At 38.4% G+C, this 12,642-nt stretch overlaps 2 protein-coding genes across 3 annotated transcripts in view; one reads left to right on the forward strand and one right to left on the reverse strand.

Annotated features, from left to right (window-relative positions):
* The window catches only part of trip12 (thyroid hormone receptor interactor 12), a 45,270-nt gene extending 42,438 nt beyond the window's left edge, over positions 1-2,832 (reverse strand). The window contains exons 1-2 of one of the 2 annotated variants that reach the window (XM_082503182.1): positions 2,750-2,832; positions 950-1,017 (exon numbers count right to left, since the gene is read on the reverse strand). The gene's annotated coding sequence lies outside the window, so the exon portion shown is untranslated. Of the gene's footprint in view, positions 1-949; positions 1,018-1,578; positions 1,657-2,749 lie in introns of those variants that run through there. The other variant, XM_082503183.1, reaches the window with a different exon arrangement.
* rasa2 (RAS p21 protein activator 2) overlaps positions 1,778-12,642 on the forward strand; it is a 31,701-nt gene continuing 20,836 nt past the window's right edge. The window contains exons 1-4 of the mRNA XM_082503189.1: positions 1,778-1,873; positions 4,705-4,828; positions 12,086-12,189; positions 12,291-12,385. Coding sequence (XP_082359315.1) covers positions 1,816-1,873; positions 4,705-4,828; positions 12,086-12,189; positions 12,291-12,385 — 381 coding nt within the window. The 5' untranslated portion in view covers positions 1,778-1,815. The remainder of the gene's footprint in view (positions 1,874-4,704; positions 4,829-12,085; positions 12,190-12,290; positions 12,386-12,642) is intronic.

Below are 12,642 nucleotides of genomic sequence, written 5' to 3' on the forward strand. Positions count from 1 at the left end.
GGCACTGTTGAACACACCAATAGTAACATTGAGGCAGCCTGTCCTGCCGTAAACTTTAATGAGGGAAAAGCAGCAAATCGTGATGGCAGCGATGTGACTCCAGATCAGATTTTTCTTTTCATTTTTAAATATGTAAGTATTGCTGCATACGGCTTTGGAAATAGACCGGATTTTACTCATGCAGGGTCAAATTATAACATCATATTATATAAGAGCATAACTAAATATTGTGGAGTTATGTGTCCTGAATAGGGATTACAAACGTAAGTTAGAAGTATTTACATTTATAAATTAAGATGGAAGAAAGACAAAGTATGTGAGCTACCTTCAGCTGCTCCCTTGTTCACAAGGGGTCGCTACAGCTGGTAGCTCAGCATGTTTGATTTGGCAATTTGTTTTATTTTTTTCTTACACCGGATGCCCTTCCTGGCAGAACCCCACAGGGACTTGTGTCTCCCCTCGGGACAGAACCAGGGATCTGCCTAGCAAATGTGTAAACCACTATACTATGAAAGGAAAGAAAGAAAGATTATATCTAGGAATAGCTCCAGTGTTCAGGTGAAGAGGGCTCACTATATTGCCCAAAAGCTACACTGAGTACTGTGGTCATTAAAATAAATATGAGCTAAATCTAGTATATCTAAATATGATCATTAGTAATCTTATATATTTTCTGTTTGAGTATCATACATCACAAAGGCATTTTTTATGTTATTTGGAGACAGAAAATTTACATACATGGCCACTCCTGAATTATTATATTAAAAAATACACAAAGTATTTTACTTTGAATCTTAATCTCCTGTGCAGCTGGGAAACTACTGCCACACCCCTCTGAGGTGAACTCCATGTGCAAAATTAACAAAGGAAAACACTTGGGTTCCGATGTTATAATAACTGTATATGTGTAGTGAGCATATGCAGCATGTGCTGTTTAGAAACCGCATACCTGACAGCTTTTCAGGCTCCATGCTACTACCATCTGACGATGACACCCAACCAAAAAAGCTACACCACCTTGAAAGGGGAAGAGAATAAAACGACAAAAAAAACAAACAGCTGTGAAATGCACACTGAACTGTGTATCTTACAGTATCTTGTAATCCACACAGAAGATAATAAAACCAGAGTGTATAATATTACATTTTTTTCATCTACCTGTTTTGCTGAAAATAAATAAATGCAAACCAGGTATGACACACCCACAAACTCGAATAAATATTTGCTCAGTAACACACTCATAAAGCAGCTGTGACGTTCGCGGACATTTTTATGTTTTGGTGCAATCATTTAGTGTGCAGCTTTCCTCTGGTTAATGCTTTCAAAATAAAGTGTTTTAGTCAGTGTGTGGCCCCGAGAAATGAGTTTTTATCCGGGGCAGAGGTAGCTAACTCATTCATACCCGGTGACACCTTTATCTGTCTGAAATCTAAAAGCGTGCATAAAGCGTACAGGGTTAACTTAAAGCGCTGGCGTCCGAGATTAGCCAAGCTAAGCTAAGCTAGTGCCACAAGTCAAACTATTATCGTGTTATCCGAAAGCGTTATGGTTGCATAATGAATGACACCAAACACTCACAGAGAGAGAGGGGGACCTTAAATTCCTTTTAAAACTCCTACTAATCACACTGCTGCGCCAGCCAAAGGAAGCTCGACTTTAGAGGAAGCTCCAAACATTTCAAGGCTGGAGCGTGTGCGGGACTTGACGTGACGCTATAGTGGGACTGGCTTTTTCTCCACTCTGCCTGCATTCATAAACGGATATGATAAACCAGCTCTGAATGCACCGGAGCAGCGACAAAAGTCAGCTCTGACCATGGCGGAAGACGACGACGCTAAGATACGGATTTTACAGAGCCTGCGGGGTAAAATATGTAAGTGAACCGACGTTTTGAGAGTCTCGCACAGTGTGAGGGGGGGAAGGAGGTCGAGAGCTGTGAGACGGAGACCGGGAGGGGTGCGGTGTGCTATCAACAGTCGACTGAGTGAAGGCAGAGACAGGCGAGCTGGTTCGTCTGCTGGCTGGTGCCTAACGTCAAGCTAGCCTAGCATGCTAGTAGAGGCTACTAGCTTGTTGTGAATGCATTCATTCATCGCGCAGAGCCTCGCCGCCACCATTTAATACCCCCGAGCCTATTTTGAAACTGTGACTCTTATTTTTATTCGTATTATTTTTTTTGGCAGCTTGAAGCCAAGTTAAATCAGCGTCGGGCTAGCTACTACCACCAGCCTCTTCAGTCAGTCGTCACCAAGCTAGGAGCCCATTCAGCTATTCTCACTGCGGGCATCTACCAGTCAGGCAACTCTAATGCTAAATATTAGACGGCAATAACGTTATTTCCAGCTACAGCACAGACTTTAAACGCACATCGGATTGAAAGGCAGCAAAGCAGTGGCTGCTCAACCCTTTAAAGTTTCACGTTAGTTGCTCATTTTTAGCCGGACACCAACCTTAACTTAACTGGGAACCACTAACTTATTTTTGCTAATAAATCCAGTATTGTTTATTGGCGTTAAAATAAAAAATAAACCGGTTTCTTGAAGCCATTTCTGCGGTTTGAAATGCATGTGGAGGCTATCGTCATAAAAAAGATTATCGTGTCATCAAGTGCCACTAAATTACTGATTGAAAAACAGATGCTTGTTCCTTAAAAAATAAATAAAAATAACATCGTAGTTACTTAAATGCCACAATCATCCCGTTTTTGTCAAACGTCCAAACTGGAAATCCCGACTTTAAAGTAAAATACCTCAGCAGAGCCTCGGTGTCCTCTCCTCGCGGGTCAGCTCCTGTGTGGGGGTATCTGCCTGATGGATTTATCGTTTTGTTTTCTACGGCTTCTCTCTACGAGCGTTTTAACCACCTTTTTTTAATGTTTTAAACGTTACACGAGTAGATTCCTTCATTGCAAGTTTTTGGTTTTAGATAACAGGGTACTGCATATGGCGCAGTAGATTTGCTTATTTTCAGTGTTAATACCCATTCATTAGCCTTCATCCGCTTCCCCACCATCCTGTCTCCGTCTTCAGGTTTCGGTTTGTGTGTGGCACTGCTTCTATTAATCACATGAAATTTAACCGACTGGTTAAATGAATGCATTTGTATTTAATGAGAGCAATATTTATTACTGCTGTATTACTGAAATTATATCGTGTGTTCATTCTTTTTAATAGCCACTCGTGATACGTTTTCAGTTTCCAAATTGATAGTAGGCACTCATGAGTAATGGGTGAAATGGTGTGTATTTACTGTAAGACGAGTATAGGCCAGCTACCATGTAATGCTTGTATTGCTAGGAACACAATAGGAAGACAAATGTCAGTTTCACTACTATGAATTAATGAAAAAACAGTAAGCAGAACAAAATAGAGGAACTATCATGGCATGTAACTCACTTTGCAGTCTTGCGAAACTCCATTCTTCCTCGTTCACACTTTGTCCTTTTTCCTTTAGCCTACTTCAGTGGAGGTGGCATTGTGTGAAGATGTGTTTATTGTGACAAAAAAATTTCCAGTGTACTTTCATCTGTGTCCTTGTTTGATTCTCATATTAAAGGTCCTAGGGCTTACGCACCCTTTAGGTCGTGGTTTCTTTCCACAGGGAGACGCACTTCTGTTGTAGTGAAAATGCTATGAAAGGGCAAAGATGGATCAAGTGATGCCTTATGTGTTTGTCTTTTTTTTTCTTCTTTTGCATATGTGCTTCTGTGCCCTACTCCCACCACGACATCCTGGTCCAAGTTTAGTGACAGCTTGACCCTTTTCACTGGCCATTCCTAAGATTAGACACAAACCGCTATTAATAACTTGTTAAAAAGCTGATCTCACTGGCAGCTTTTCTTAATTAGGTCCCTACCTGGGCTTAGGGTACCGGTCAGCAGCTAGAGGGCTAATTTAGACCATCATGACCCCTCTAATCCAGTAAATGGCCTAAATATGTTACATTGTGAAGTTATTTATAGTGCTGTATTTTTGGTAACAATTAGCTGTACTGGAAATCAGCTTTACCCTATGTGGCGCAGCTTTTGTGAATTGTTTAGATATGTTGTACTAAAACTCCATGATATGTAATCTGAGCCTGCCTGCAATGATATGGAAGTAGTGTGTTACAAAGGTGTTTGTCATTTGTGAATCAGCGCTGTGCTGTCACCATTGGTTCTGCTGAGGAAGTCGATGTTTCATGTTTTTAACCACATTTGAGCATCAAGTCTACTTCAGCTACATCCGCTCTGCAGCCTACCCTGGCAACTGGCAGGAGTCTGTGTCCCCCGAATGAACAGGGGATGATGAACATCAAAGCAGAATTTTAAAAGTGTGCTGAAAACGACTGCAATCACAAATCTTCTATTAATTTAGGATTCCTGTGTGCTAAGTCGAGCAAATCAAATCACTTTAATGTAAACATAACGATTTTTTTGCTTGTTAGTAGAAGTGGCTGCAAAATTAAAAGCTTATTATTAATTATCAGACTGAAGATGTATTATTTAGAGGTCCAAACCTTAAGCTTAATTATATTAGCACATACATGGACTTATCACTAAAATTCTGATATACAATTGTAAACCAAAAGAGCTACAGAGGTGAAGAAATATTACTGATATTGCTACTTGTGTTGAAGACAGCTTTTTTTTTTAAATTTATTTATTTTTAAAAAAAATATTTTTGCTATAATGCTAGGATGCTAATGATGTTCTGTTTGCTGCAGGTGAAGCTAAAAACCTGGGTTCTGTCTCGGGTCCAAATCGACAAAGGGATCTCTGTACTTTTTGCACCATAAGTCTGGATCAAGAGGAGGTGTTCCGCACTAAGGTGTTTGACAAGAGCGTCTGGTAAGCAGGATAATCTTGTACTAATATGCTGATTACAGCTGCAAATCCCAATGCCTTTTTGTCTTCTCTGTTTCAGTTAGGGTTGCAGTTTGGCACCTGTTACTGTGCTATCATATTGTGATTAGGTTAAACATTACTTGTATTAGTTTCATAAATATTAGTTACACATGTAGGCTTCAGTTAAATGCAACTACATAATCATTATGGCTGCGTGAACGCCGAGGTGGGAGACGGCTAAACATTAAGTTGACTAGATGCAGCTAAAGGAACTTAGGAGACTTTTTCTGATAGACTGTGCAGATTTTTTGTCTTTGCACTGATGTAGAGTACAGATTAGCTTTTTTTTTTTTCTAGTCCACGGTGTCATTAAATCATTATAGATATTTATTAAACCTTTATTAATATAAACGTAGAATTGAAAGAGATCACAGTAGCCGCATCACAGATTTTGTGGAAGGCCAATAAAAATATGTGAAATGGTAGATGTGAAAGGTGTGAAAAATCTATTCTTACTCACACACATTGATAGACTTGTCACCTATAAAAGAAAGTTATGTTTCCTGATCATTGCAACACTTCAAAATGTCAACTTTTTCTTGAGAAAACAATGCCTTTCTTTTACAAGTAATGCTGGCTATTCAAGAAATCCAAACATTATCTGTTTCGGGTTTAGTATTTTAGTTTTGGTGTTTCCGCCTCACTGTAAACATTTTAACGTAGAAAAAAAATCTTTCTTTGGTTCATTATGTGCAGTATAAAAATCCTTTCCATCAAATAAAAAAAGCTCTTCTCCAGCTGCTGTGTATCATTAGATATTGAATACGTCCTGGTTGACTTTTCATCTTTTTCAGTTTGGTAAATGTCTTTGTTTTAAGTCAGTGTTTTACACCAGGATATTTGTCCTTAAAATGATTATTAAGATAATATTTAGACTTATGTTTTGGAGCCAATTTTAATTATTCAGCTGTCTTGAATTTATTGGTGAGTACGAGCCACGTGTACAAATACTAGGCATTTATTTGTGGGGTAAAAGTTTAGACTGCTTACTTTGCATGTCTAGAGTCATTAAGAACATTACATTTGGCTGCTGTTACTTGTGTTTTCATATTTTAAGTTTTTCTTTTTTTTGTTTGTTTTAAAAAATAATTTCATAAAATTTGATCAGATTTTATATGGACAGAGTCATACTGTCTTTCATGGATGAAATGCAGTCTTTCGAATACTTAGAAGCTGTTGAAACATGACTCAGAGCTGTGTGTGTGTGTTCGGTTCCCTTTGAGCTGGGAAATGTTGTGTGATTCTGAGTGAAATGAGACATTATGCCATAGTTACATGTTCACAGCCAGTTCAGAGAAAGGTGTGGATATTATGAAACCTTTAAGGGTTTTTTTCTATATTGCTGCACATTTAACTTTAAACATAGTCCTGCCCTCTTTAGGCATTTCATAACTGTTCTTTTTTTTTTTTTCCTCTTTGTCCTGGTTTTTTTTAGTGCAGTTCAACAACAGTTTTAGAGGCTTTTTCCTCTGTCACTCTCAGCTGCACAAGTCCACTATTTATCGCATCTTAATCTATATGGGTATGCGCTCTGTTTGACTCATGCCTGGTGTGTATGTGCTCCAGCCTTCGGGTTTTAATAACTATGATTGCTCCCTTTTGTGGTCAATTGGCTTTCTCACTTTACTTGGAAACTAGGATGACAGCAGAGACAAGTGGGTGTATGGGTGGGTTACGGTAAATAGTTCTCTGATGTTAAAGAAGATATGTGGGTGTAAATTGGATTGGCTGGCCAAGCCCAAGGTGGAAGTGTTGAGAAAGATTACATCATTCAAGATGCATTAATGGACTGTGTGGCATTTGCATGTTCTCCCTGTGTGTGCCTGGCTTTTCTTGGTACTCTGGCTTCCTCCCACAGTCCAATTTTGAAAGTGGCTAAAGTGACTGAGAATGTAAGCCCATGCTAGCCCTATGAAAGACTGGCAACGTGTCCATTGTGTATCCTGCGTCTAAGTCCTATGACAGCTGGTATGGGTAGGTGAAAAGATTCCTACTTTATAGAGGCGGACAGATTAAAGAGCTACACATTAATAAATATTGATACATATGTGATTGTTTACAAGTCTTATTTTCAGTTTCTTTTTTTAATGAGGAAATATCATTGTAAATTTAATTTATTAAGTCATAAATACACCAACAAGCTCTACACACACTTTCGAGAGCTACTTATTTACAATGTGTTTATAATTGGCCTATCTATACCTAAAGCAAGTGTATATCTACTGAATACACTAAATACACTTTGACCTGCTCCCCTCAGGCAGGAGGCTCCGGTCCATTCGCACCAGAACCTCTCGCCATAAGAACAGTTTCTTCCCCTCTGCTGTTGAACACATGAACAATAACCGTATGACTGTTCCCACCACTAACACATGACCCTACGCTGTGTTCACTGCATCATTCCATGTTTGGCACTGATCACCACCTGCACCCATGTATATATCTATCTACTTAGCACTTTTAATTCTTATTCTCATTTTTATTTTCATGTCTATTTAAGCTTAATTTATAACAGTATTTATAACAGTATGTTTGCACTGAAGCACCGCAGCAATTTCCTAATGTTGTAAACCCGCTCAACATTTGGCAATAAAACCCTTTCTGATTCTGATTCTGATTCTGAAATGCCGGCTGTCAATTAGTGCGCTATTACGTTTTTTTTGTTTTTTTTCTCAAGCATTGTCGGCTTCAATCTCAGTAAATCTAAAAGAGAAGGACTGCATTTTTTTACTTGAACATGTGGACAGTTTATCTAGCCAAGTACTGTTCAGTCTGTTTGGGGACAGGTGGGCAGGCAGCACATATTAAGGTAGCGTTTAACCTACAGTCTGCTAGCTGTTTGGCTCAAAGTCTTGGTCACGAGGCAGCTGAGTGGCAGAGATATTCTGACCTTCTCTCCATCCCCCAGTTTCTAAGGGGCAGTCAATCCTGTGGTGAATAAGGCATTTGACTGTAAGAGTGAATATGTTGTCTGTGTGATATCCCAGCAGTGTGCTACAAAGCTCTACAGGGTGTACTTGGCATTTTGTAATTGGATGACTATTGCAGAACACAGTATTGTGCAGAGGTCCGGAGCCACCCTTCATTTCTTTATATTTTGCTAGGAAAATAGGAAATGGGTGCAGCGTTTTACTGAAATGTGCAAACATGCATTGAAATACAATAAGGCAAAAAAATTGTTTGACTTTCAAGCTTGTTAGAATTGTACAATCTTTGGTATGACCACCTTTATTTTTCAACTCTCTTAAGCAGCTTTCTTATAATTTAAGTAGTCTTCAGGAATAGTTTTCCAGGCTTCCTGAAGGACATTCAAAGCTCTTCTTTGGATATTGGCTGACTTGCTCTGTTCTGTCAAGATGATCCCACTTTGCTCTTTGGAGACAATCCATGACTGATATTGTCCCACTGTGTGTTTTTTCTGTCCAGGTATGCTATTACTGCATTGCCAGGGCGTTTGGGATCATTGTCACGATGAAAAATAAAACTGGTGCCAATGAGATGCTTTCTATATTATATTGAATGGTGGTTTACATTTGATGGAACTTTTCTAAGTTAATAATTCCATCAATTTTGACATGGTCCCTTCCTAATTCTTAAAGACATGGATTTCAGATGCTGGTCGTCTGTTCTAGATGTTGTTTTTTTGTTTTTGTTTTGTTTAAGGCGTGCCACTTCTTCTTTTGTCTTCCACTTGTTGAAATTCCTCAAATTTTTTTCAACATCATAACAAGATGTGCTAAATTTTCAGCTAATAGCTCTGTGGGAATCACCTTTTTGATTCAAAAATACTTTTTAAGTTAAACTGTGTTGTCTTTTGGTATTTTTCTGTAGACGCAACTAAAGAAATGAGAACAAATTATTTGTTTTGTAACGGACTGCCAGTAACAGAGTGCCTAAAGATACAATTTAAAACTGGTTTGTTCAAGTTGTCTGTTATGTGTAGACACAACACTGGTTCATTCCTTGAGTTAGGTGCCTTTTTATATAAGTCGTGAGTAGGTTATGATTCATAGGTCAGTGTTAAGTAGGTTTATAAACATAAAAACATTCCTCTGAAAGTCATCAGGAAGGAGGACTAGACTGAAAATTTGTGAAAAAGCAGCTAATGTCCAAAGAAAAGCTCTGAAACATCATCAGAGAACCTGGAAAATTAATTCTCAAGACCATTAAAAAAAATAAAAATATTTGAGAAAGTCTGGCAGCTTGGAAACAGAAATTTAAAAGAAATGAGGGCTGGCTCAAGACTTTTGCACAGTACTGCATTTCTCTGGTTGCAGCATTGGGCATACATGCAGAATTGTATCTAAATGTAACATTGTAACAATGTAACATGACAATGTAACACATTGTTCTGTGATCTCAGCTATTCACATTTTTGCATTTTAGCTCTTTGCATTTTACTCTTATAGCTTACTTGTCACAGTTTTTGCATTTAATTTTTAAAATGTAATTTATGGAAGACACAGGAATATAATGCAAGAGGGAAAAAATACATAGATTTTGATTTTTCTTAATAAAGTTACACTGTATGTTCAGGAAATCAGAAGAAAACTGGTAAAAGTGACAGATTTAAACCTACAAGATATCAAGAACATTCCCCTCAGTCACGATGAGTCATAAGGGCACCCTGTGTCGTCCACCTTCTGCTCAACCAGTTCATTTCCCAGTATTTTAACAAATTCTGGCGGTGTTTATGACAGTCATGTGATATTATTATTACGCTTATGTCCTGTTACAATGTTACATGTACTCAATAATTGCCCATTATTAAAATTACTACTTAACATGGAAAAATAACCCCAACCATGTTTCCACGGCACACACATGCACACTTGCTAGATAAAGAGATTTATTCTGTAGAGGAATAAACTTAATAATCACCACATCTACATTGTTGGTGAGTAAAATACAATATTAATAACTAGGAATGCACCAATTTGCCGTTTTTATTTTATTTTTCACTCCATGATCGTATGAAGTATGAATCAAATACAGTATAAAAATCAATAAAGCTGCAATTTTTAGACTGTACGTGACAAATGGATGCAAGTAAAAACTGTTTTTTACATTATTAACCAACCTATTGGTGCCCATTTAATAAAAGCTCAGCATAAAAGTCTCTACTGCTTTTTTTTTTTTCTTCTGTCATTCATGGTGACAGTATTTATTTTTTTTCTTTATCTCATCCTCTGTTCTATTTTAGCGTCCCCCTCCCCACAACCACCGAGCAGATGAGCGATATATAAAATGATGCTGATGCAATGATAATGTGCAATAAAAGCTTTAAAACCAACTTAACAAACAGGAAATGGAAGAAAGGGAAAGTCGTCAACTGTAGTTGACTGCTGTTTGTCAATAAATCATAAGTAAAACATAAGCTACTACAGCAGTTAGCAGATTTGAAATTGTTCCAAAGTGCTGACTCGTTATTTTTATGTCCATTCATGCCGCTAACTCTTTGTCGATCAAAGTATACCCTCTGGGTTTACTAATGCATTGCCACTGATGTGTGACGTAGTAAACATTAACAATACCCAGAAGTCAATAGATCAGCCTGTTGTCACATTTACCAGTGCAGCTGTGCAAGTCAGCTTTGGTCCTATAGCAACTATCAGGTTTTGAATGTTTGGTCTTGTTTTAATGTGGAACATTTCTGCGTTCACAGTGATATCAAAGTTGTCTTTAGTTATTTTGAGTTGACACCCATAATGGCAAGAATTGCATAAGTGAGAGATTTTTAGACTGAAAAGTGAAACACAAACAGTTTCAGCCATAGAAAAAAGAAAATGCATCCCCTTTAAATTCTTAGATTTTGCATATCAGGGCATAATAAAAAATAATCTGGTGCTTGGCAGGTCTTCAAATTGGGTAAATGCAACCTAAAGTCAACTAGAAAACATGACCTGTTACACAAACGGATACCTAACAAAACCTAAGCTAAAATGCAGAAACGGTGTGAGTGGGAAAAACACTAAGTACACTCTATGATTCAGTAGCTTCTAGAACCACTTTTAGCAGTACGTTGAAGTCATCATTTTCTGTATGACTTTATCTGTCTTACAGAAAACGATTGCACCCTCTCTTTACGCTGTTGCTTCAGTTCATTGAGGTTTGTGGGCATTCGTTTATGCACAGCTCTGTTTCATCCGGGTTGAGGTCTGGACTCTGCCTGGGCCATTGCAACACCTCGATTCTTTTCTTTTTCAGCATTTCTACTGCGCATCTGCTGCTGTGCTTGGATCATTGTCCTGTTGCACAACCCAGTTTCACGACATTATTTCATCTGGGATTAATCAAGAAGTTTGAATCAGAATCAACCAAGCTCTCGCTGTCTGATGGTCTCACATTTGACTCTGGAATACTTTAGTATACAGAGGAGTTCATGGTTGACCCAGTGACCTGTAGCTGTAAAACAAGCTGCAATCATTAGCCCTCCTCCACCATGCTTGACAGTTGCTGTGAGGTGTTAACGCTGATATGCTGTGTTTTCACCATGCGTGCCAATGTAGTTTTGCAAACCTTGCCACCATCTTCTCGTCTTTCCAATGAAAATCTTTCCAAATAAGCTATACTTGTTCATTCTTTTTCCAAATTGTACTGTCACAAACTGTAGCATTTGTCCTGTTGCCTAAGAACTGTAGAGTCTGACATGTAGCTCTTTGGTTTTTTGCAGTCTGTGAGCATCGCACAGTCTGTTCTTAAGGCGAATTTGCCCAAATGTCCACTCCTAGGAAGACTGGCAACTGCCTTTTATGGTTTCCACAGTGAGAAATGATCTTTTAAATGGCAGAATGATGGTCTTGTAACCCTTCCCAGATTGTGGAAGAGAAGTAACAGTTGCTTTGAGACAGTTGCTGATGTCTCTCATTCTTGGCATTGTGTATACACACACCTGAATGTTCAAGTACGTCTGCTTACATAGAGGTGCTCACACTTGCTGATGATCATTTAATCAAGTGCATTTGATTAACTGATCATCAGGCTGCTACTTGCATAGAAACAGTACTTAATTTTATTTATTTGTTACAAAATACTTCTGCGTTTTGTAATTCCTGTCAAATAAATATTGAAATGGTGCATTGCAGGTCAGTTTACCTCACAGTAGAACCTTTGACCACTGACTATACTCATTCTCGCTTGTTCCCTTTTCTACCAAAAGAGATAACCTTGTTAGCTAATTTAGACCTCTCCCTTTTACAGCCCTTTCTACGGAGAGGACTTCTACTTTGAGATCCCACGCCCATTTCAGTGTTTATCCTTCTATGTTTATGCCAAGAGTGTTTTCCAAAGGGACCTACCTGTTGGTGAGTAACATTTAAGAGGACAAGCAAGTATATTTTCTCATCTCGATGAATGTGTTGATTTTTAACGTGTGTGTGTGGGTTTGTGTTGCTTTCTCTTTTAGGCAAGGTGTCCATCCGGAAGGATGACCTATGTAAATACAGTGGGAAGGAGAACTGGTTTAGCCTTCAAACAGTAGATCCTAATTCAGAAGTCCAGGTAATTTCTAGGAAAGCTGATGACTCACAAATGTAAAAATTTGACCCTGCTGTATTTGACCCTTGCCCCTTTTTTTTTTACTGCAAGGTTACTCGTACTGCATAAAGTTCCACTCGCTTGGTCATCAGCACAGCACAGTTAATGATGATAGTCTTTTACAGCTCACAGTACCCCAACATAGCGAGCAGGAAATCTGCTCGCACGTAGTCAGAAATTTGCATGCAGATAAGATCATTTCCATGTCAAAATAAGGCTTA

The sequence above is a fragment of the Aulonocara stuartgranti genome, assembly GCF_965226115.1.
Source record: "Aulonocara stuartgranti genome assembly, chromosome: 14".
NCBI classification, from domain to species: Eukaryota; Metazoa; Chordata; class Actinopteri; order Cichliformes; family Cichlidae; genus Aulonocara; species Aulonocara stuartgranti.